Source organism: Nelumbo nucifera, chromosome 1 (assembly GCF_055504915.1).
Source record: "Nelumbo nucifera cultivar China Antique chromosome 1, China Antique-T2T, whole genome shotgun sequence".
Taxonomy (NCBI): Eukaryota; Viridiplantae; Streptophyta; class Magnoliopsida; order Proteales; family Nelumbonaceae; genus Nelumbo; species Nelumbo nucifera.
This window is the reverse complement of record NC_142649.1, coordinates 163,236-189,596: the sequence shown is the minus strand read 5'-3', so window position 1 is coordinate 189,596 and position 26,361 is coordinate 163,236. Positions and strand designations below refer to the sequence as shown.

Sequence of the window (26,361 nt, the reverse complement as noted above, 5' to 3'; positions counted from 1 at the left end):
CGGAAAATGCGAGTGAAAAAGACGTGGGCGATAGAAGTAGCACTGTACGGATGTGACAGAGGGATGAAATGGGCATACTTAGAGAAGCGATCCACCACCACGTAAAGAACCGATTTTCCCCCAACCTTGGGTAGTCCCTCTATGAAATCCATGAAGATATCAGCCCATATCTGTGCTGGGATCGAAAGGGGCTGAAGAAGGCTGGCTGGATGCAGATTTTCCCATTTGTGTTTTTGACAAGTAGAGCAGTTTTGGATAAAGTCCCTAATAGAAGCCTTCATACCTTGCCAATGGAAATCAGCTTGGACGCGATACAGTGTCTTCTGAATGCCTTCATGGGTGGAGTTATGAATACTGGAGATGATGGAAGGAATTAAAGAGGAATTGGCTGGAAGATGTATCTGACCTTTATACAGCACAAGCTCGTCTTGAAGGGACCAATTGGAGTCGACAGTTCCAGACTGAATTTTCTGAACAAGGGTCGTCCACTCTGTCGATTTTGGCATCGCCTTCTTGATGTCGTCTAATAAGGTGACTCGGGGACGTGAAATCCCACAAAGAAGCATAGTGTCCTCATCACGCCTAGACAATGCATCCACGGCGCGATTTAAAGATCCTGCCTTGTAATCTACCCGGGAATCAAATCCAAGTAGCTTGCTAACCCAATGTTGTTGGGGAGAAGTGGTAAGTCGCTGTTCCAACAAGTACTTGAGGCTATAGTGATCAATTTTGATGACAAATGACCTTCCCCACAAGTATGGTCTCCAGTGTTGGATTGCTCTAGCTTACCCAATCAATTCGCGTTCATAGGATGGCAATTTTAAATGACGATCAGCAAGTTTACGGCTGAAGAAGGCAATCGGGTGCCCTTGTTGCTATAATACGACACCAATCCCTATTCCGGATGCATCGCACTCAACTGTAAACTCGAGATCAAAGTTCGGTAATTGCAGAACTGGAGTGGTGGAGATGGCATCCCTTAAATTTGCAAAACCCTGCGGCTGCGTTGTCCCAATGAAAGGCATTCTTCTTTAGTAGGTTAGTTAATGGGGCAGCCAACAAGCCATAATTCTGTACAAATTTGCGGTAATATCCTGTCAAACCGAGGAACCCGCGGAGGGCCTTGGCGGATTTGGGCTTGGGCCATTCCTTGATTGCTTGAATTTTGGAATTGTCCACCGTTACACCTTGCCCGTTAATGACATGACCCAAGTAAAGAACCTGGCGCTCCCCAAAGGAGCACTTGGACCGTTTAAGGAAGAGCTTGTGTTGGCGTAGGAGCTCAAAAACAATCCTCAGATGATGCACATGTTCTATCCATGTTTTACTGTAGACCAAAATGTCGTCAAAGAACACTAAAACAAATTTGCGAAGGTGGGACTGAAATACCTCATTCATTAAGGACTGGAATGTGGATGGGGCGTTTGTGAGACCGAACGGCATAACTAAAAACTCAAAGTGGCCATGATGAGTTCTGAAGGCAGTCTTCTCAACGTCTTCGGAAGCCATTCGGACCTGAAAGTACCCCGACCTTAGGTCTAGTTTTGAAAAATACTGGGCACCATGAAGTTCATCCAACAACTCGTCCACAATGGGAATAGGGAATTTATCCTTGACAGTCCGGTTATTGAGCTCTCTGTAGTCAACACAAAATCTCCAAGTACCATCCCGCTTTGCCACCGACAGGACTGGCGAGGAGAAGGGAGAACGGCTAAGGCGGATGATCCCCTGCTTCATCATTTCAGCACATTGCTTCTCTATCTCGTCTTTCTGCAGATGTGGGTAGCGATAAGGCCGGACGACGACTGGTTCTGAACCCGTCACCAGAGGGATCCGGTGATCACAAGCTCGGGAAGGAGGAAGTCCCTTGGGTTCTTGGAACACGTCTGAAAAATCGGCAAGGAGTCTTTCCATGGTTGCTGCATGCGTCATTTCACCTTGGAGCACATGGACCTGTGGGTTTTTAGCCTTTACCACGTTACCCTGCCACGACTTGCTTTCCGTTCAAGCGGAATGTCATCGTTAGGGCGCTGAAATCGCATAGGATTGGGCCCAGGGTGATCAACCATTTTACCCCAAGGACTATATCAAATCCATCCAAGGATAGCACAAACAAATCAGCAAAGAAGGATTCAGAATTGACCTGTATTTGGACGTCCTTACAGATGCCCGGGCTGTGTACTCTTTCACCGTTTGCTACGACTACCTGTAGTCTTGGTTTGATTTCCATTGGCAGCCCCAACTGGAGGGCAGCTTGCTCACTTACAAAATTGTGTGCGCTTCCTGAATCAACGAGGATCAGTACTGGTTTTCCCGCTACCCGCGCTTGCAACTGCATAGTTTGAGAGGTTTTTATTCCTTTGACTGTGTTTCAAGACACCTATACTGAATTCGAGCTTGAGGACAAGCTCTTAGTCCAAGAGGGGAGTAATGTTGTGGATGCAGCCGCAGACAACAGCAGTACAGCAGCAGTAAGGGGCGTTAGATTCAGTTTCTTAATTAGGCAGTAGCATTATTAACCTAGGTCTTTTAGAAAGTTTCTTAATGTTTCTTTTAGAAATTTTCCTAATGTTTTTAGAAAGTCTCTTTTTAGAAAGTCCCTTAAGTTTCCTAATGTTCTTAGAAAGCCTCTTAATGTTTTTAGAAAGTTCTTTTTTAGAAAGTTTCCTTAAGAAGGACTCTTGTAATTCCTATTTAAGGAGCAGATGTTATTCAATAAATTCATCCAGAATTTCAGTCAAGAAAGAGCAGAGGAGAGCTGGTGATCTCTTTAACAAATCACCATTAAGGCGCCAAGATAGGTTCCTCAAGAAAAGGGAGGAACAAGGGAAAACAAGAGGTTTTCCCCGTTAACCGACCTGTGACGAGATCCTATTCGCGGGCCCTTAACAGAAACCCTATTGACTGTGATCAAGTTTTGGGTAAGGATTGATCCTTTTCAGCATTCCAGATTGGTTGGTAATGAGTTTTTGAAGATTATCAGACCTGTTTAAGATTTTCTAGGTGTTTGCTTTTGACCCCTTTCAGCTTCCCAATTTGGCTGTTAACAGTTTTAGGGTATCATTTACCTTTATTCAGCATAAAAATCAGTTTTTTGTGATAAATTCTTGGTAGAGATGGCAGGAACTGAGTTGAAAACTCAAGGGGAAGGTGTTTTCTGGACTGGAAACATGACTGAAAATACTTTTTAGATTACCACAGTGAAGTTTGATGGATCAAATTACTTGGAGTGGGTGCCCAATCAGCTATGATGGCTATTGGGGGTAGAGGGAAATTAGGCTATGTGATGGGAGATTATCAGACCTGTTTCAGATTTTCTAGGTGTTTGCTTGATCCCTTTCAGCTTCCCAATTTGGCTGTTAGCAGTTTTAGGGTATCATTTACCTTTATTCAGCATAAAAATCAGTTTTTTTGTGATAAATTCTTGGTAGAGATGGCAGGAACTGAGTTGAAAACTCAAGGGGAAGGTGTTTTCGTGACTGGAAACATGACTGAAAATACTTTTTAGATTACCACAATTAAGTTTGATGGATCAAAGTCATCAAACTACTTGGAGTGGGCCCAATCAGCCATGATGGCTATTGGGGGTAGAGAGAAATTAGGCTATGTGATGGGAGATGTGAAGAAACCAGCCAAGGAAGACCCATTATATGCCAAATGGATTTAGGAGAACTATATTTGGTCATAACTTGGCTATGCAATTCCATGCAGCCTCATATCAGCCAAAATTATTTATGGGCCAAAACTGCCAAGGAAATTTGGGACATCATGAGAGAAACCTATTCTCAACCACTTAATGTTGCTAAGGCCTATGAACTGAAATGTGAAGTCAATAATCTTAAGTAGGGAGAGAAACCGGTCTCAGTTTACTTCTCTACCTTGAAGTCTTTGTGGCATGAAATTGATCATCTGGAGACAATTGAGTGGGAAAGCCAGAAGGATGCACTAACATACAGGAAATAGGTTAAAACAAATAGAGTTTTTGAATTCATAGCAGGTTTAAACCCAGAATATGACATTGTGAGGTAGCAACTCCTCACTAGAGTGAGTGTGACCTTGTCTCAGGCTTATTCCTTAGTGCATAGCGAAGAAAGTAGGAGAAAAGTTATGCTACAAAATCAACCTATGGAATCATCCCTAGCAGTAGTAAAACCGAAGTTTGGGGGTGACAAGGAAAGGGGTATGAAGAAAGAGGACAAGAAGGACTTAGTTTGTGATCATTGCAAGAAACTGACACATACGAAGGACACATGTTGGAAACTCTATCCACACCTAGTTTCAACAAAGCTCAGAAACAAAAAGGGGAATGCCAATGTGGCAACTATTACTGATGGTACCTCATCCTCTAGCACAAGAACCACAGCCTTGGACACCTTGGCTGCTGTTTGAGCTGCCCTAACTCAGTTGGAAAGTGAGGTTGGCACTTTAGCACCCTCATCTCAGCCACCAGCTACATCTGCTCCTTCCACTTCTGCATTTGCTCATTCAGATACAAGGACTTTAGCATTTCATGCTTCAGCCCCAGGTAACAATAAACATTGTTGGGTTATAGATTTAGGCGCATTTGACCATATGACTGGCTTATCCTCATTGTTTAATAGTTATTGTTTATCCTCTGGCAGAGACAAAGTGTCCTTCGCTGATGGCTCCCTTGTTCCCGTTTCTGGCAAGGGAGACATTAGATTGTTTGATGCCATCTCCTTGTCATCAGTTTTGCATGTTCCTAAACTTAGTACTAACACGCTTTCAGTTAGTAATATCATTAAAAATCAAAACTGTTCAGTGACGTTCTTTCCTGATCGGTGTGTTTTTCAGGATCTGGAGACAAGGAAAGTGATTGGGATTGGCCGTGAGACAAATGGAATCTACCTGCTTAGAGGGCACTAGTTTCTCAGTCTGTAAGCCAGGTTATGCTTTGGCATAATCGGCTGGGTCATTTGTCTTTTAGATCTTTGAAGAGTTTATTTCCTAATTTGTTTGAATCAATTCAAATGTCTAGTTTAAAATGTGAAAGCCATGAACTTGCAAAGCACTGTAGAACAACCTATTCTTTGAGCAATAAAAGAAGTAGTATTCCTTTTGAAATTGTGCATATCTATGTTTGAGGACCATATCACATCACTGCTATGGGGGGATACAGATATTTTTTGTTGTTTGTTGATGACTACACTCGTTTCTCATGGGTTTATCTTATGCGCTATCGAGATGAGGTCCCTACCCTAACTCGGATTTTTCATCATATGGTTTTGACCCAATTTGGGGTCAAAATCAAAGCTTTCAGATCCGATAATGCTAAAGAGTACTTTGCAAACCATTGGCTTCATATCGCCTTGATCATGGGGTTATCCATTAGAGTATTTGTCAACATACACCTCAACAAAATGGGGTTGCTGAGAGGAAAAATGGGCATATATTGGAGGTGGCTAGAAGCATTATGCTGATCTCCAATGTTCCCATACATTTATGGGGAGATGCTATTCACACTGCTGTGTACCTCATTAACCGAGTTCCTTCATGGGTCCTTGACATGAGAACTCCCTTTAGCCTATTATACCTTGATAAAGACTTGTTTACCATTCCTCTTAAGACCTTTGGATGCACCTGCTTTGTTTAGATTCTTGGACCTCATTGCTCAAAATTTGATCCTAAAGCTTTGAAATGCATCTTTCTTAGGTATGCACAAAATAAAAAAAAGGATACTGCTGCTATGAGCTTACTTCTGGGAAACGGTTTGTTTCTATGGATGCCACATTCTTTGAGGATGTACCCTATTATCATAGAGTTTCTTCTCAAGGGGAGAGTAGTGAGATGGGACCTCATTCATCAGAAATTCCATTAGTTGTCCCAACCACTGAAGGGGAGTGTAGTGAAAAGGGCTATCAAAGATGTTGGGATTTGAGGGTGGGTGGGTGTGTTATAGGCAGTGGAGGCAGGTTGATGTTGGTCATCAACAGTCCAGGCCAACTCCAATTCCCTTTGCGGCTCCAAATTCAGGTAACACAGTCCCTTTATCCCTTGCTACAGATAACACAGTCCCTTTATCCCTTGCTACAGATGAGATACCTTCCATATCTCCCATTGTTGAGCCTTCCCCTCCTTTGGATGATCTTGATCTTCCAGTTGCAGTTCGTAAAGGGAAGTGTCGTTGTACCTCATCCACAACCCATTGTATTTCTCAGTTTCTTTCTTATGATCACTTGTCTCCATCATATAAGTCTTTTTTTAGCATCTATTGCTGCTATTACCATTCCCAAAACAGTGCAGGAAGCCTTGTTAGCACATGAGTGGAAGGATGCAATGAAGGTGGAGATGGATGCTCTTCTAAAAAACAGTACATGGGAGTTAGTTGATCAGCTTAAAGGGAAGAAATCGGTTGGGTGCAGATGGGTATTTATAGTGAAACATAATGCTGATGGCTCTATCGAAAGATATATGGCCAAATTAGTTGCAAAGGGGTTTACACAGACATATGGCATAGACTATTTGGAAACTTTTGCACTGGTAGCCAAGATGAATACTATCAGAGTTCTACTATCCATTGCAACAAATTTCTCATGGCCATTATTTCAGATTGATGTAAAAAATGCCTTCCTAAATGGTGATTTGCAGGAGGAGGTGCATATGGAGTTGCCTTTCGGATTCTATAATGCAGAAGTGGGGAAGAAGGTTTGCTGAATGAATAAAGCCTTATATGGACTGAAACAATCTCCCAGAGCATGGTTTGATAGATTCATACAGGCCCTTGAAAAATTCGGCTATGTACAGGCCCTTGAAAAATTCGGCTATGTACAGGCCCAATCAAATTACACTCTTTTCATGAAGAAGATGGATTCCTCCTTGACTTTACTTGTTGTATATGTCGATGCCATTGTTGCGGCAGGTAGTGATACCCGCGAGATTGACTCTCTTAAGCAATTGCTTCACCAAGAGTTTGAGGTCAAAGACCTGTGAGAGCTACGATATTTCTTGGGAATTGAGGTAGCACGGTCCAAACATAGGATTTTTGTCTCCCAAAGGAAGTATGTTCTCGATCTTTTGGAAGAAATTGGAAAACTAGGAGTTAAACCTGTTGACACACCTATTGAACAGGATCATAGGATAAGTGCAAAAGGTGGAGAGCCCCTTGAAGACAATGTTATGTTTCAACGGTTAGTTGAGAAGCTTCTTTATCTTTGCCTCACACGACTGGACATTTCTTATGCCGTCAGTGTTGTTAGCCAGTACATGCATTCCCCCAGAACCACTCACCTTGCAGTTGAGAGGTTCCTTGCTTATCTTAAGAGATGTCCAGGAAGAGGTCTACATAGATGCAGATTGGGTCGGGTGTGTTGATGATAGGAGATCCACCTTTGGGTATTGTGCCTTTATAGGAGGAAATCTTGTCTCTTGGAGAAGCAAAAAACAGAATGTTGTTGCTCGTTCCAGTGCTGAAGTTGAATCCAGATCTATGGTTAGTGGTGTGGCTGAAATCTTATGGTTGAGATCTCTATTTGAAGAACTGGGTATTGCTTATGAAAAGCCCTTGATGCTGTATTGTGATAATTAGACTGCTATTAAAATTACCCATAACCCGGTTTAACATGACAAAACTAATCATATTGAAGTGGATCGACACTTTATCAGAGGGAAAGTTGATTCTCAAGAAGTGTGTCTTCCATGTATTGCCTCTGACATGCAGCTTGTTGATCTCTTCACTAAGGCAGTTCCAAAGACCAAGTTGGAGACAGACTTACGCAAGTTGGGAATGATTGATATCTACTCCCAACTTGAGGGGGAGTGTAGAGTTGTAGGGCAGTAATGTCTCTTTATTTATATTGCTGTTAGTGTTAGTAAGTTAAGTTAGTTATTTCTGTTATTATTTTAAGTTGCTGACATGTGTTATGTTAGTAGGGGCAATATTGTAAGTGTACTTTTTTTTAAGTTATTATATATATATAACTGAGTGGGGTGGCAAGCCTATTCACTCTCTTCTCTGAAATCTTTCTCTTTGTCTTCTCTCTTCTCTCTCTCTCCCCCTATTCCATTCTCTGTTTTGAATTCTCATCTAGAGTAGATCTGATCTCAAGTCTCTACTAGACAAGTATGATGACCAGTGTGGTTGTTGGTGAGGTATGTATTAATATTCCTACTTTGCCTTGGGGGGTGGGGTGCTTTTGAAACAGGGCCAATGGTGGTCTTGAATCAACAAAAGTATGGGAGTGCGGTGATAGGAGAATTTGGTAAGCTTAACATTGAAGGAGAGGTTTGTGGTTGTCAAAATGATAATGGTTTGGTGGAGTCGAGTTGGGGGAGGTGAGTTGAGATAGCCGGTGTGGGGTGTTTTTCTTAGTTATTGTTTGATTGGTCCTTTGGAGGTTGAAGCGAGGGTTGGTGGTGAGACAAATGGGGTCGAGCCTGCTTTCAAATTGTGTTTCCAGAGATTCAAGGAATGTGGTTTCAGGTAACTTTGAAAGAGTTGTTATTGGGAGATTGGGCAAAGATTTGGGTAGGAAAGTGTTCGTAAGGTGATAAAGGTGATAGCAAGATATTAGTGAATCCAAAAAAAGATGAAGAGTTCAAAAAGTAGTTGGTGCATGTGATAAAGATTTTTCTAGGTTCAAAGGTGTTTGTGGTGCTGGCCCATCCAATAAGTTCAGAAGAGTGTATAAGAGAAAGAAATTTAAAGTTAAAGGTAAAGTGGGGATGCCTGATAACCCTTGTTTTAGCCAAACCCATGATGCATGTTTGGAGGAGTCTGAAGGTGCTCTTCATTGTCAAGGCAACAATCTTTGTCAAGCTTTGGATCAAGAGACAGGGAAGATGGATCTGAAGCTAGGAGTTGATCAAAGAAAACACAGTTCAGGACCCGGAGATGAGAAAATTTAAAACTAAACCTGTTGAAGAGGCTGAAGAAAGAGAGCATTTGGGTTCAGGTGGTTCGCTTCAAGAGAGGGAAGTGGAATTTGACAAAACTTATGTTGTTCAAAGAAGGATAGATTTGGATGAAGTGGTTAATAAGGAGGTGGAAATGAGCAAAATCTTGGGGTTACATTTCTTATGGAGTGAGGAGTGTACCGATTGAGCGAATGATTATTCATGATTCCATATTGAATCAATTCATACTGGTTTCAAATTTCAAATTAGAGGAATGTTATGGTAAAGCTTCGTTTGAAATGATGTGGTAGAAAGCAATGTGCGACTTGAAGGACATAATCGGCTGTGGATTCTTACATCCACCATTTTATATAGGAATGAAGGTGCTCTTGATTCGACATAGTTTGTTTTGTTCCACTAGAATCCCGATTTTGGGGGGTTGTAAATAGTACAAGTACATGATGGAGCTCGAGCAGAAAGTAAGTATCGATTCATTTCTCAGGGGCAAGGATCTATGGTTAGTGCCAATCAATAAGTTGGAACAACTTCGTAAGTATATCTTCGATATAGAAACCAAAAGGATCCAATCCGAACAAGTTTCAAATTCAAAAGGATTGCAAGGAAAGTTTTTAGAGAAATTGAAGAAATTGGAGGCCAAGGTTGGAGGAAGAAGAGTTCAGATGCAAGAGGGGGAGAGGTAATGGTAATTGATGGATGATCCTTTTAAATTTGATTTTGGGTGAGGGATGAATTGTAATTGGGACGCTGGGGTTCTTTTTCAAAATTATAGTGGTGTTTGTGGGTTTTGTCTTTGTTAGGTTGATCTTAGGGGTGGCTTTTCTTTTTTCCTTGGGGTGATTTCTTATCACCTTGTTGTATTTCTTTCTTCTTCCATAGTCAATTTTCCTTTTTATTTATTTGTCTTAGAAAACAATAATGAAAAAAAAGTATTATGGTCAGGTTGCTTGGGTTTATTATTGGCTTGGGGTTTCTAGGGTATTATGGTCAAGAAAGTAGCATTCACTTGTGGGTTTATTATTCCTCTTTTGAAGAACTCATTGAAGACCTCCATTAAATCAAAATTTAAGCTATCCCAACAATTTTGGTAGAAAGCCTTGCTATATCCATCTGGTCTTGGGAGCCTTTTGATATATCCATAGAAAAGACAACCTTCATAATTTCTTGTAATATTTCCTTGGATTCTCTACTCAATCTAGGCCAATTCATAGTCTCCACCATGAGTCTTATATTCAAGGGCTTTCTAAAAATAGATTTAAAGTGATCCGCAAAAGCCCTAGCTATTTCTTCCTATTGATGAATCCCAATTCCCCCTATCATCAATATGGAGACAAAATTCTTTTTCTTCTTCCATTAGCCACTGCATGAAAAGATTTTGTGTTTCTGTGTCCTTCTTTGATCTTTTTATATCTTGATTTTTGCCTCCACCAGATCTCTTCTTTGTATACATTGTCTTCTAATTGTTTCTTTAAACCCCACCTTAACTCTTTATCATCTTCCCCAAAATCACTTAGACTCCTTATCAAAACGTTAATCTGATTAATTATTTTTTTGATCAGTAATCTAATTAATTATTGGTTGGTTTCAATGCATGTACAACATCTTCAAGCTCAGTTTAGAAACAAGTTCCACTACTAATGGTACTCAGGTTTCTCTCAAATTAAGGGATGTCTGATACTGAATTAGGGCTTGATAGAAGGGTGTTTGGTTCGGAGTGGGTTTCCGGGGATGAAATTTATGTTTGTCAGGTTTAGGTTCTTTGGTGTTGTGTGGTGTTTTTCACTGTGGGTGCTTGGCCAACAAAGCTCGTATACTTGTCTTATGCTCTCTCTTGTCTTTTGTTCATTTTTAATGAAGTTTCTAATTACTCTAACAAAGAGAGAAAGAAACGGTATTTGCCTGCACAAAAGAGTAGAGCCATTGGCCCTTCCATTATCATTTATCATGAATAGTAAAATAGCTATAACACCCTGAAGATTTCATCAAATATTCAACATCCCTTGAGGTAGAAGGTCCACAATTTACCAACTTTCCTGTAGAAATCAATTTTAATGGTATTTGGGGAAAATCCTTTAGGGTTCCATTTGTTTCAGTTATTGTGATTTGAAAATTTAGTGTTATGTACTCCTCTTTGGAGTCCTATCTAATGCATGAAACATGTCCATGTGTTGGCTGAGGAAAGCCCAACATGAAATTTCATGGGATCAAAGATGTGTACAATTTTTACAAATCAGAATAATTTCAAAAAAAAAAAATGTTGTACACAGAAGTGTGTTGGTTAACTATGGTACTTCATTGTTATAAAATTGATCTATTTATTTCAGGCATTTTGACAAGGCACTCCTGGCTGCTAAATAAGCTAAGGGGTTGCTTTGAATTTTTTATCCACTTCTCCTGCACATATATAGAATTTCCTGTACATATATTCCCATGTGCCCTGCCTGACTAAAATCTAAAATATTTCTCATCGACTTTTCTCCTCACCTTTGATTTTCATGTAAAATAACCATACATAGTGATAGCTCATGTACATCATGATTTCAGGTGATTGGAATTAATGGACTGTTTCCTGGGCCAATTCTTAATGTGACTACTAACTGGAATGTTGTTGTGAATGTAAAAAACGATTTGGATGAGCCACTTCTTGTCACATGGTAAGTATTAACTGTGAATTATTGATGATGATGTCTGCAAATTTTGATGATGTTAATTGTTTGGTGATGTTAATGCAGGAATGGTATACAACTAAGGAAGAACTCTTGGCAGGATGGTGTTTCTGGCACTAATTGTCCTATCCCTGCTGGTTGGAATTGGACATTTCAGTTTCAAGTTAAAGATCAGATAGGGAGTTTCTTTTATTTCCCTTCCCTAAATTTTCAGAGAGCTGCAGGTGGATACGGAGGAATTGTCATAAATAATCGAAATATTATTCCAGTACCATTTGGAACACCTGATGGAGATATTACAATCTTTATTAGTGACTGGTATACCAAGAGTCATAAGGTCAGTTCACCTTTTTGTTTTGTATATTTTAGTCTAGTTCTTTGTCCAGTTAGTTTGGGACTTATAGCTTCAGGGGACAACAGGGACTGAGGAAAGACCTCGAAGATGGGATTAACCTTGGACCGCCTGATGGCATCCTCATTAATGGATTAGGCCCATATCGGTACAATGATTCTCTTGTCCCTAATGGTATTGCTTACCAGACAATAAACGTTGAACCAGGTAAGCAACCTTTTGGGGTAAAGGATGTTTCTTAGCTCCGTCTTTGTAATTCTATTGTACAAGATATTTTACAAAACTTGGAATGTTTTAAAATCCTTGCAATTTTTATTATTTTTTCATTCAGAGAAATGTGAAATTTTACCGAAAGGAGAATATGAATAAAACAAATCAACTAATGAAGAAGTGCAGAACAAGAAAATACTAGGTGGATTTTTTTCTTTTGCTTTTATTTTTATTCTTGGTTTGAGGGTGGGTGGGTGGAGAACTAATCCCACAATTGGAGGATTCAATTTATTAAGTCAAAGTGTAAACATAGATGTTACACTTTAATGGGATTAGGATAAAGCTGTATGGCTCTTCATTTCCTGAAAAGTCTGGGACTTTGGGGATGTTTAATTTGTTCTTCTGTTTATATTTCTTGTAGTAGTAGTGTAGTAGAAGAGTTAGAGATGGCTAGGGGAGGATTGAAGGAGGAAGGAGATTTTATCATGGCAACAAGCTGGAGAAGGACCTTGAAGGTTGAGGCTAAGCAGTTTTTTTTGAAAGCTTTAGGGTGAAAGGGAAGAAAGCTCTGAAAATCAGAGAATTAAACAAGGCTATGGTATTACTGGTCGGGAAAGAAGCTGTAGTTTGGTTTCGGACATTCTTGGAGAAAGCAGTTCAGGTGAGTGGAAAGTTAGAATGTGTAGAGAAGATGGGCCGAATGACCCATAGGTTGTTTATTCTTTCTTGTTTTTATGTTTCTTTTCTGTAATGGGCCTTATTCTGGGCCCATCCTGTCAATATTAAGTTCTTTGTAAATTCTTACCCAACTAAGGGCCTCCTTGTAATTATTCAAATATATCTAAATAAAATAGTGTTAGGGTGCTGAGAGAGTGTAAGTTCGAAACTCTCTTCTCAGACCCTCATTGCCGAACTCTCAGCTCTCCTCTCTTCAGTTTTCTTCATGGTATCAGAGCTTACCTGAACTTCAATATCCTTGGGTTGGAAGCTTAACTCGCGTTGCCTGATTCTTGGAGGTCATTGGAAGTGCCCAAGACTCGAATCTCTTGGAGAAGTGGTTTGGTGGCCAGGAAGAATCAGAGAAAGGAAAAAAGGGGAAGGGGAACAACTCGGTTCTGGTTTGAAGCTCGAAACTGTAAGTTGTGCTCAGATTTCTGGGTTCAGTTTTCTTCTAGTTGTTCTGTATTACTTTCGAATGTGTTTGGACTGTTGAAGTGTCCGAAAACTCTGGTTGTTCTATACTACCTTCGGCTGCCATTGAATCTGGTTTAACCCAGAAATTTCTGGGCTGTTTTTCACTCCTTCTTGGACTGTTAAAACTACCGAAACATCCTTGTAACAAGGCTGTGGATTGTTACTTATACTTGGCTGTTTTTGGGGGGCTGTACGAACTGTTCTTGAGGCCTATTTTTCTTTTTAACAGTGGGGTTGTCTCTATTGCCCTCACTGTGTTTGTAAAAAGGGCTATTTCAGCAATACCAAGTGGTATTTACCTTGAAGTCCAGATTTGAAAAGGTACTTCGGCTGAGTGCCTAGAAGTTTCTGTTTACTTCTTGAAGGCTGAACTCAGTGTGTTGCCTTCTTGTGGTCGGCTGAACTCAGTGTGTTGCCTTCTTGTGGTCGGCTGAACTTAGTGTGTTACCTTCTTGTGGTCGGCTGAACTCAGTGTGTTGCCTTCTTGTGGTCGGCTGAACTCTGTTATTGCTTGTCCTTATTCAGTATACTTGTAGAAGTCATCTGAAATCGTATTTGGAGTGTTTACATGATGTACTCCTCAGAGTTTGAAAACAAAAGTGGTGCTGAATATGGACTGGTTCAGGGGACTCCAAGTGATTCCTTATTGACTGTGACCACAGTTACACTAGATGGAACTAATTATCTGGCATGGTCACAATCAGTAAAGATTCATGTATGTAGTAGAGGAAAGTGGGGGTTCATTTCCGGGAGTAAGAAGGCTCCCCCAGAAGATGATCCATCCTACGAGAAGTGGATGCAAGAAAATTACACTGTCATTGGGTGGCTTGTGAACTCAATGTAGCCACAAATCAGTCAACACTACCTATGGATGAATTCAGCAAAGGAAATTTGGGACAGTGTTGCAGAAACCTATTCCCAAAAACTCAATGTGGCCCGGGCATATAAATTGAGAAGTGATGTAAAAAACTTAAGGCAAGGGGAGAAACCTCTTGCTGTATATTTCTCAACCCTGAAGTCCCTATGGCAAGAGATTGACCTAATAGAAGCTATAACTTGGGACGCCACCAATGATGCAGAGACCTACAGAAAATTGGTTGAAAGGAATAGGGTGTTTGAGTTCTTAACTGGACTAAACCCAGAATATGATATCACAAAACAAAATATTCTTTCCAAGGAGTGTGTCTCTTTGTCACAAGCTTATGCATTGGTGAGTAGTGAAGAGAGCAGAAGGGCTGTCCAGGTTCAAGGGGCTGATATTAATGATCACTTTGCCAATATGGGGGTTAAACCTAAAGGGAATGCTGGAACTTCTAGTGGCACAGGAAAGAAAGAAGTTATATGTGAGTACTGCAAGAAGCCGAAGCACACCAAAGACAAGTGCTGGAAATTACATCCTAATCTTGTTCCCATTCGGTTTTAGAAAAAACATGATAATAAAAGATCAGGAAGTGCAAATGTAGCTGCCGGGCCAGATAGTGAAGAGATGTTTGCTTCTGCACAGTTGGCAGCCATGAGAGCAGAATATGAAAAGTTTGGGAAGATGATCAGTCAACTGGGTGATGTGACCTCTCCTTCCAACCCTTCAGGAAATTTTACTGCTTCAGCATTTGCTCATTCGGGTATAAGGGCTTCTGCCAATCATGCTACCACTTCAGGTAATCTCAAGATCCCTTGGATTATTGACTCAGGTGCTTCTGACCATATAACCAATCTGTCTACCTTGTTTGTTTCATATGACCTACTTCCTGGACGTGATAAAATCACTTTAACTGATGGTTCACTTGCCCCTATCTTTGGTAAGGGAACCATCAAGGCTACGGATTCCTTGTTCCTACCTTCTGCCCTTCATGTACCTAAACTAAATACAAATCTGTTGTCTGTGAGTAGTTTAACCAAGTCATTAAACTGTTGTGTAACATTTTTTCCTTCCTATTGTGTTTTTCAGGATCTGGAGTCTCAGAAGGTGATTGGGAGTGGCCATGAGGCGAACGGAATATACCTGCTTGATACTCCGGGACAATGCACTGATCTTGGGAATGTTGCTCTCGGATCTGTCTCTTCAGAGTCTGTTAGTCGGATTTTGTTATGTCATTGTCGTTTTGGTCATCTGTCTTTTTCTGCCTCGATTTATTTATTCCCTGAACTGTTTAAGGGAATTAGTTTGTCCAGTCTTCATTGTGAGTCTTGTGAATTGTCAAAGCATTGTAGAAACAGTTATCCTTTGAGCAATAAAAGATTTTCTGTTCCTTTTAATATTGTACATTCTGATGTGTGGGGACCTTACCACTTACCCTCCATGGGTGGCTACAAATATTTTATCTTGTTTATTGATGATTTTTCTCGGTTCACTTGGATATTCCCGATGAAATCCCGTGATGAAGTTCCAAGACTTGTAAAACAATTCCATGAATTTGTTCTAACCCAATTTGATACCAGGATTAAAATCTTCAGATCGGACAATGCAAAAGAATACTTTGAGAAAAACCTATCCTGCTATCTTTCTGACATGGGGGTTATTCACCAAAGCTCATGTGCTAGGACCCCAGAACAGAATGGGGTTGCTGAGAGGAAAAATAGGCATATTGTTGAAGTTGCAAGAAGTACCTTATTTGCCTCACATGTTCCTACCAGGTTTTGGGGTGATGCTGTTCTTACTGCTACCTACCTTATAAACCGTATGCCATCCAGGGTTTTGGGGTTTAAGTCTCCCTTCACTCTTCTTCATCCGGACAAGGACCTTTTTCCTGTTCCTATTTGTGTCTTTGGCTGTACCTGTTATGTTCATGTTCCAAGTGTCCAAAGGCATAAATTTGAACCCAAAGCTCAAAAGTGTATCTTCCTTGGTTATTCCTCCACACAGAAGGGTTATTGTTGTTTTGATCCAAAGTCTGGCAATCGGTATGTCTCAAAGGATGTCACCTTTGATGAGCTTTCCCCCTTTTATGGTTCCTCTCCAGAAGGACTTTGTCCACAGGGGGAGGATTTGTCACAGGTGTTTGCTCTTCCTCTTCCTGTCCCTGTTGAGTCTCTTGATGTGTTTGCCTCTCCTTGTCCCAGTTCTCTACCTCCTCGTCCTATCCTCAATCCCAAGGTGTATCAAAGGCAAAGATCCAGAAATGTGCAGGTTGTTTCTCCTACAACACATGAGCCTCATACACTTCCAGTCACAGAAGAGACAACAGGTACTGTTTCAACACCTTTGGATTCATCCTTCCCTGACCTTGATATTTCCATTGCTGTTAGAAAAGGAAAACGGAAGTGCACTGCACACTGCATTTCCAAGCACCTTTCTTACAGTTTTCTTTCACCTTCATACTTTGCTTATCTCTCTTCTGTTGCTTCTCACCCTATTCCTAGGTCTGTGTTAGAAGATCTTAAGATTTCAGAATGGAGGGATGCCCTACACAAGAATGACACATGGGAAGTGGTGGATTTGCCTGAAGGGAAGGATCCAGTTGGTTGCATGTGGGTCTTTACTATCAAATACCGAGCTGATGGCACCATTGAAAGGTACAAGGCCAGGCTGGTTGCAAAAGGCTATACACAGACATATGGGATTGATTATTTAGAGACCTTTGCACCTGTTGCCAAGATGACATCTGTGAGGGTTCTTCTATCTTTAGCTGCTCACTTTGACTGGCCCCTTTACCAATTGGATGTGAAGAATGCATTTCTGAATGGTGAATTACATGAGGAGGTTTACATGTCTCTTCCTCTAGGGATGTATGGAACTGATATGAAAGGGAAGGTATGCAGGCTGAAGAAATCTCTTTGGACTAAAACAGTCCCCTAGAGCATGGTTTGAGAGATTTAGAACAGCACTTGTTAACTTTGGTTATGTGCAGACACAGTCTGATCATACTCTTTTTGTGAAGAGGAGTGGACCTCTGGCAGTATACCTCATTGTGTATGTAGATGATATTGTAGTGACTGGTAATGATGTTTCAGGAATTCATGATCTAAAATCTTTTCTCCATACAGAGTTTGAGATTAAAGATTTGGCTCAATCCAAGGATGGGATTCTTATCTCCCAAAGGAAGTATGTTCTTGACTTGCTCTCTGAAACTGGAAAGATGGGTGCTAGAACAGTTGCTACTCCTATTGATATGAGTCATAAACTCTTAGCTTCAGAAGGGACATTGTTAGAAGACAAAGGAATCTTTCTGAGACTTCTTGGGAAACTTTTGTACTTATGCATGACTCGGCCAGATATTGCATATGCAGTCAGTTGCATTAGCCAATTCATGCATGCTCCCCGAGACACTCATATGGCAGCTGCAGAGAGAATCCTATGTTATTTGAAGGGCTCCCCAGGAAAGGGTATTCTGTTTGTCAAGCATGGTCATATGAAACTTGAAGCCTACACTGATGCTGACTGGGCCGGGAACATTGATGATAGAAGATCTACTTCTGGGTATTGTAGCTTGGTAGCTGGTAATGTTGTTTCTTGGAGAAGCAAGAAACAATCGGTTGTTGCTCGGTCTTCTACTGAAGCAGAATACAGGGCCATGGCACATGGAGTTTCTGAATTATTATGGCTCAAATCTTTGATGGAAGAACTTGGAGTTGAATATGACAGGCCAATGATGTTGTACTGTGATAATCAGGCTGCCATCAACATTGCTCACAACCCAGTGCAACATGATAGAACCAAGCATATTGAAGTTGATCGACACTTCATTAGGGAAAGGGTCTCTGCGGGAGAAGTGTGTCTTCCTTTCATCACATCTGAAGGACAATTGGCAGATTTTCTCACCAAAGGCATTCCTAAGGCAAAACTTCAGCATGATACCAGCAAGCTTGGCATGATTGACATCTATGCTCAGCTTGAGGGGGAGTGTAGAGAAGATGGACCGAATGGCCCATAGGTTGTTTATTCTTTCTTGTTTTTATGTTTCTTTTCTGTAATGGGCCTTATTCTGGGCCCATCCTGTCAATATTAAGTTCTTTGTAAATTCTTACCCAACTAAGGGCCTCTTTGTAATTATTCAAATATATCTAAATAAAATAGTGTTAGGGTGCTGAGAGAGTGTAAGTTCGAAACTCTCTTCTCAGACCCTCATTGCCGAACTCTCAGCTCTCCTCTCTTCAGTTTTTTTCAGAATGCAAAGAATCAAATGAGGTTAATGGTAGGAAATTTGTAGCAGAGAAGAGGAAGAACTCTAGAGGAAGGTTTGTGGCTTTGTTGGAGTTTTTTGGGGAAGGAAAAAAGCAAATGGTTTGTTTCCTTGAAGGAAAGCTGGGGATTGGATGGAAAGAAGTGTCAACTGTTTTGAAGGACTTCTTTGCCCGAGAGGGATTTGGAGAAGGTAGCAGCTCTGAGAAGGAAGAACAATTATAGGTAGTGAATGGAGTTGGTGGAGCTAGGAAACAAGAGTTCCAGAAAGAGGTTGCAAGTGTACAAATTCTGGGTAAAGTAGCAAAAGATTGTAGAATAGTATGCAATGAGCTCAAGAATGAGTGGGAGAAAAAGTTTATAGTAACTTCTACAGTACCTCCGAAAAACTGGAGGACAATTGTAGAAGAGTTATTAAAGAAGTTAAACTTGAACTGTACTATCATCTTAACCCCCTCAGGTGAATTCTCGGACTGTCCCAACATACCCAGGTTTTGACCCAGTCAAGGATCTCACTGATTGGCATATCAAAGACAACCCAATCCGACACCTAGTGCAGTACTATAATCGAGTCTAGGGGTCAGGTGTAACATTCCAGTTTTGCCCATCTATCTCCATGTTCCAGGGCAATACTGGAATTTGGTCTGGTTCAGGGTTTCAAGCAAACCCACACTGCATGTACCTTAGGTCTCACCTTGGCAGATGAGACAAGCCACCCCAACCAACTTGGCAGCACATCAGTGTCAGCCTTGGCAGGATAAATCTCCCCAGATCTATCCAATGGCTGTGAAGATTCTAAACTAACACGAGTCTCATAAGTGTCCAGTTTAAGAGTATTACACAGAAACACACCATAATAACATGAACCAATTATGCACTTTATTCATTTACAATATATGACAATAAGTATATCAATCTGATTGGAGCTAAGGGTATACACTGTTCTCAGACACCTCTACATGATCCTACCTCTTTTCATTGGCCAGCTGAAGAAGGAAGGGGAACACAAACTTTGTGCATTCATTGGGGAGGTTCTAGGGACACCCAAAAAGTGAGAAAACCTACTCCCATATAGTTTTAGCATAGTGGCAAGATACGGATAAGGGATGGTTGAAGCTGAATTTTAATGGTAGTAGTGTCTATCCAGGGCCTTTTGGAATTGGGAGAGTGGTTAGAGATGAGAATGGGCTCTTCTTTTTCTTTTTGAATAATAACAGATAAATTTCATTAAGGATAATTAGAGGTACAAAAGGAAGGGATAAACTCTTTTATCTCTCCCTAACAAGGAACAAAGAAACCAGAAATGAAGTTACAATTGAGCCCAAAACAAACCACCCCTGTTCACCCTTTGTTTGGTTAAGTCATCAGCTAAAGAGTTGGCACATTTCTTGAACAAATTCACTTTCACTTAGTAAGAATCTCAGAAAAAAATAAACAGATTTATGAAACAGAAGAAAAAGAAAGAAGAAAAGTTTCTTGAAGAGAGGAGAGAAGAAGTTGAGGAGAAGAGAGGGGAGAAGCCAATAAAATCCTGGCCATTCCACTCAAAAGAGTTACAATGTCTAATATGCCCTCAATAGGGTGGCTGCTGCCAACAAAATAAAACTGCAATCAAGCAAACATTAAATTAATGGGACTTAGGCCCAGTAACACTAATAAAAGGACTGAAACATAAACTACTAAATTCTCAACACTCCGCCTCAAGTTGGGAATAAATATCACACATCCCCAACTTGCATAGATCATGATCAAGCTTGTTCTTTGCAACTCCCTTAGTGAGTATGTCATCAAGCTGTAAATCAGATGAAATATATGGTTGACATACTTATTAATCTCTTTTCCTTTTGTTAAAGTTATATGGGAATGGTTTCTTTGTTTGGGTGCAGGTGGTCCCCCCCGCTGAATGTGCAAGGCTTGTTTGCCTTTACAACTTTTAGTTGGCCAAAGAAGAGAAGGATAATGTGTAGATGTGTGACGGCTTCTATAAGTTGGACTATATGGGAAGGAAGGAAGTCAAGATTATTTTCAGACAAGGAGAGAAGTAAAGAATCTATCTTAGAGGTGGTATTCAATAGAGCGGTACACTGGATCGAGTCATTGGAATTATTTAAAGATATTCCAATGGACGATTTATTAAGAAGCTGGAGGGGAAGTTGCTTCCTCAGCCCCGGTCAAGGATGCTATAATTCCTTTATGGAACCCTCAAATAGTGGGTTTGTTGAGCTGAATTTTGGTGGAAGCAGTGCTGGAAATCCAGGGTCATCAGGCATTGGAAAAATAATTGCCTTCTTTTCAGGATCAATTGGAGAAGGTGATTCTGTATGGGCTGAGTTATTGGCAGTAATAGAAGGGGTACAAAGAGCAAAGGATATAAACATTAGAAAGTTGATTATAGAAGGAGACTCCAAGTTGGAGACACATTATCACAGAAAGTGTGTAGTCGTCTGCCTAGGTAATGGATTTTGATTAATATGTTAATGCCTTAGTTAGAGAGAATGGGGAGCGAAGAGTTCAGGCCAGCTGGGAGATGGAGAAGAGTGATGGTGTTCGAAGCAAAGAAGTATGTGTTTGAGGACTGCAGAAACAATGGTCAAGCTTGTCTGAAGATTAGAGAGGAGAAAAAAACCAGTCTTTTTGTTTAGGGATGCTGTGATGTGGGTGAAAGGATTCGTGGATGGAGCAACATGTACGAAGAAAGAAAATGGGTGGAAGGGTAACCTGAAGTTGGAAGGGAAGAGTTTTCGTGCTGAACTGATAAACAACAAGAAAGGCTGGTACATAATACTAATAGAGGATTTTGGGGAAGGGAAGAGGAAGATAGTCTGTTTTCTAGAAGGGAATAAAAAGTATGGGTGGAGAGGTTACAGGAGTATCTAGTGTTGACAGAGAAGGTGAAGAATGGGACACAAAAGGCTATATGGGAGAAAGGTGAGGGGTTGGAGTCTGTGACTAGTGGAGTAAAAGAAAGCCAAATGGCGATGGAAGAACTGAGTTTAAGACCTATGATCTCCTGCTCACTGAGAACACAAAAAGTGGAGTTAGAAGTGGAGAAAGGGGCACGGGAGAAAAGATATGTGCTAACTGCTGGAAAGAAGATTGTAGACTGGCAGCCGATTGTCGATGATATTCCGAAGAAGTTTAGACTTCTGTTGGATACAATGGTAGTGTTGTTCAGCGACAATAGAGCTGTCTTAGATGCAGCCTGCAGGGGATGAGAAGATTGGGATTTCTTCAATTGAAACTAAGGCAAGATTTATTATCATCTATTTCGACTGCTGCTACAGTAGTCCGAACAGGAAGAGGAGAAGAAGAAGAAGAAGAAGAAGAAGAAGAAGAAGAAGAAGAAGAGAAGAAGAGGGGTCAGTCGAAAATCTGATGGTTAACCCATTCAGTCGACCCCCTTAATCTATATTAGCTTCTAATCATGTTTACAAAGACAGAAATGCCCTTACTTAAGTGTGGGGCAGAGTAACTCTAATAACACAGCCACATAAGCAAGTTACTTAATAAACAGAAGAAGACTAAACTACCCCTATTCGACACATCTTAACACTCCCCCTCAAGCTGGAGAATATATGTCATATAATCCCAGCTTGTTACATAGATAGTTCACTTTCCCTGAGCTTAGAGCTTTTGTAAACAAGTCTGCCCACTGGTCATTGGAGCTCACATGTTCTGTATTTATCTCTCCGGTAAGAACCTTCTCTCTCACAAAGTGGCAATCAACCTCTATGTGCTTTGTTCTCTCATGAAAGACAGGATTGGAAGAGATATGGAGTGCAGCTTGGTTGTCACAGTACAATTTCATAGGTTTATCCATGTGAAACCCAATTTCTTGTAGAAGATTCCTCAGCCACACTAATTCACAGGTAGTGTGAGCCATGGCCCTATATTCGGCTTCAGCACTGCTTCTGGCTACAACCGTCTGCTTTTTACTCTTCCATGTCACAAGGTTTCCTCCCAGAAATGTGCAATAGCCTGTAGTAGATCTTCTGTCACTCACTGAGCCTGCCCAGTCTGCATCTGTATACCCAACTACTTCAAGTTTTCCTCCTGGTTTATACAATAGCCCACGGCCTGGAGCTCTTTTCAGATACCTCACAATTCTAAGGACTGCATCCCAGTGAGGTATACGAGGGTTCTGCATGAATTGGCTCACCACACTGACTGCAAAGGAGATGTCGGGTCTCGTGATAGTCAGATAGTTCAGCTTTCCCACTAGTCGTCTATACCTTCCAGGATCTTCAAATACTTCTCCTGTATCACTGCTCAACTTAACATTTGGTTCCATAGGGGTCTCAGCCGGTTTTGCACCTAACAGTCCTATTTCTTCCAATAGATCAAGGACATATTTCCTTTGACACAGATTCACACCTTGTTTTGACCTGGCAACCTCAATTCCCAAGAAATACTTTAATGTTCCAAGGTCCTTTGTTTGAAAATGATTTTGCAGAAATGCCTTTAGTTTGCCAATCCCCAATTTATCACTACCAGTGATGACAATATCATCCACATAGACCACTAATAAAATCTTCCCAGCTTCTGAGTCATAGCTGAACACGGAGTGATCAACCTGGCATTGCTTCATTCCAAAACTCTTCACCACTTCACTGAACTTCCCAAACCAAGCACGTGGAGATTGCTTCAACCCATAAATTGCTTTCTTCAGCTTGCACACCTTACCACCCTCCCCCTGAGCAACAAACCCAGGTGGTTGCTCCATATATACCTCCTCCTCTAGATCACCATGAAGGAAGGCATTCTTTATGTTAAGTTGAAGGAGAGGCCAATCATACATAACTGCCAAAGAAATTAGAACACGAACGGAACCAATTTTAGCCACCGGAGAGAATGTCACCATATAGTCCACACCATACGACTGTGAGTAACCTTTAGCAACAAGTCTGGCCTTCAGACGCTCCACACTACCATCTGGCAAGTATTTCACAGTATACACCCATTTACAGCCCACAGCATGCTTCCCAAGTGGGAGAGTAGTGAGTTCCCACGTTTGAGTATGTTGAAGAGCAGAAAGTTCCTCCTCCATTGCCCGCCGCTATCCAGGTGAACTAAGAGCTTCTTGAACATTGTTAGGTATGGAAATAGAAGACAAAAGTGAAACAAACTGGCGATGTGAGGTAGAAAGACGAGATAATGAAACAAAATTGGAAATGGGATGGAGTGTAGAACTACGTTTACCTTTCCGTAAGGCAATGGGTAGGTCAAGATCTGAAGGTTCAGCAATAGGAGCCATGAGAGGATCCGCAGACGAGGTAGAAGTAGGAGGAGGGGCCGGTGTCGTTCGACGTGTATACACTTGTCGGATCGGTGGTCGTTCAGTGGTGACCTGCACTGGATGAGGAGATGAGTCTACTCCAACAACAGCCTCTGGAACTGAATCACTGACAGGAAGAGGAAGAGGAGGTAAGGGTGAGGACAAGGGTGCTTCAGGACGGGAGAAGAAGGGAACAGACTCAAAAAAGGTGACATCAGGGCAGACATAGCATTTTCGGGCAATGGGATTATAACACTTGTACCCTTTTTGAGTCCGAGAGTAGCCAAGGAAGACACATTTAATTGAGCGTTCATCTAGCTTGTTTATTCTAGGACTCAGATTATGAACAAAGCACACACAACCAAAGACACAAGGAGTTAATGGAAACGGAGATAAAGTGGGAAACAAGATGGAGAAGGGTGACCGACCATGAAGAATAAAAGAGGGTATCCGATTAATGAGAAAACATGCAGTGAGTACAGCATCACTCCAAAACCGTTTAGGAACATTCATGTGGTGAAGCATAGACCGAGCAATTTCAAGAAGATGACGATTCTTCCGTTCAGCCACCCCATTTTGTTGAGGGGTGAAAGCACATGATGTCTGATGAATAATGCCATGCTGTTCTAAATACTGTTGAAATGCAGTAAGAAAATATTCACGACCATTATCTGAATGGAGAACTTTGATTGGAACACCAAATTGTGTAAGTATTTCAGCATGAAATTTTTGAAAAATGGAAAATAATTCACTTCTTTCTTTCATTAAGTAAATCCATGTCATTCTTGAACAATCATCAATAAAGGAGACAAAATACTTGTACCCATTGTAAGACTCAATTTTGATTGGACCCCAAACATCTGAATGAACCAAAGAAAAAGGACTCAACATGCGACTCTCAACTCTCGGACTAAAGGACACACGACGGTGTTTACCAAACTGACATGACTCACATTGTAAAACTGACAACTGACTCAATGATGGAACCAACATCTTGAGAACCTTGAGAGATGGATGTCCCAGTCGACAATGCCATTGTAGAGGAGTAAGGGAGGTCTGAAGTGCAATTGAAGATCCACCGCCGTCAAGGTAATACAATCCACCAGCTTCATGCCCCCCACCAATCTTCTTCCCCGTCTTGAGATCCTGAAAAACACAAGTGGAAGGAAAGAAGGTAACAGAACAGTTAAGAGCTTTGGTTATTTTACTAACAGACATAAGATTGAATGGAAACTTAGGTACATATAAAACAGATGATAAGGGGACAGAAAAACACAAGTGGAAGGAAAGAAGGTAACAGAACAGTTAAGAGCTTTGGTTATTTTACTAACAGACATAAGATTGAATGGAAACTTAGGTACATATAAAACAGATGATAAGGGGACAGAAACCAAGTCAACATTACCAACACCACAAATGGGAGATGAGGACCCATTGGCAAGTGTAACAGTTTGTGATGTGGAGGTTTCAGAAAGAGAAGAGAACACACCTGGAGTCCCGGTCATATGATCTGAGGCTCCAGAGTCAATAATCCAGGAAGGAGTTTTAGATGACATGCAAGCAATACCTGATTGGGCATATGTGGCAGTGGTATGCTGTGAAGTAGTTTGAAGGAACCGTTCATACTCATCACGCGGAACACTCACCATCTCCCTCCCAGAAGTAGATGTAGATGTGGGAGGTGTTCGGTCTGCTAGTTTACTGTCACTAATAGCAGCCTCGCCTGCTACAGCATGATTAGCCCATTTAGAGGGAGGGCCATGTAGGTCATAACAGAAATTCACTGTGTGTCCATCCCTACCACAATGAGTACATTTCCTTGTAGAATTATTTTTTCCTCTACCACGGCCTCCCCCCGAATCACGGCCACCCCGACCAATCATGGAATTGCCACGGCTCCCTCTGGAATGACCTCCCCCTCTTGTATTATGTCCACCACCTCTAGCTGTCACAAGTGCTGATCTATCATATTGTGTGGGGTTCTCTGTCTGGCCCAAAGAAATTCTACGAAGTCTTGAGAATACTTCCTCAAGTGATGGAAGAGTAGAGCCCCCCAATATTTGAGCTCTAATTGGTTCATATTCTGACTTCAGCCCCACTAAAAATCTTGTAACATCAAATTGCTCCTTTTGCTGTTGCTGAACTTGAATATCTGAAGTAAGGGGATGATAGACATTGAGTTCATTCCTTATATTCTTCATGCAGGCATAGTACTCTTCTAGTGTTTTGGTTCCTTGTTGTAGATCAAAGTACTCCTGATACAGCTGATATACTCTTGTTGTGTTGTCTTGTCCAGAATATAGCTTCTTAGCATGCTCCCATATATCCTTAGCCGTATCAAGGAACATGAAGTTGGCACTGATTTTGGGTTCCATACTATTCCATAGCCAAGTCATGATTTGAGCATCTTCTTGTTCCCAATCATCAAACCCTGGAGAGTCAACCGGTGGCTTCTCATCTCTTACATGCTTTACTTTCTTCTTTGCCTTGAGAAAAACTTCCACTGATTTAGCCCACGGAACATAATTCTCTCCATTTAGCTTAATTGAGGTCATTTGTACCCCTAGGTAGTCGGAGGATATTACTACACTAGGTTTCTGATCATTGTAGCCATCTCCTATTGCTGCCATTGTGCTCTTTCACAGTTGTCTCTAACTTTACTTCTCAGCTACAA

At 41.1% G+C, this 26,361-nt stretch overlaps 1 protein-coding gene across 1 annotated transcript in view; it reads left to right on the top strand.

The window, feature by feature from the left end:
• Window positions 1-26,361, top strand: part of LOC104586073 (monocopper oxidase-like protein SKU5) — a 73,705-nt gene that overhangs the window by 5,306 nt on the left and 42,038 nt on the right. Inside the window, exons 2-4 of the mRNA XM_010243175.2 lie at window positions 11,416-11,525; window positions 11,604-11,874; window positions 11,958-12,096. Coding sequence (XP_010241477.1) covers window positions 11,416-11,525; window positions 11,604-11,874; window positions 11,958-12,096 — 520 coding nt within the window. The remainder of the gene's footprint in view (window positions 1-11,415; window positions 11,526-11,603; window positions 11,875-11,957; window positions 12,097-26,361) is intronic.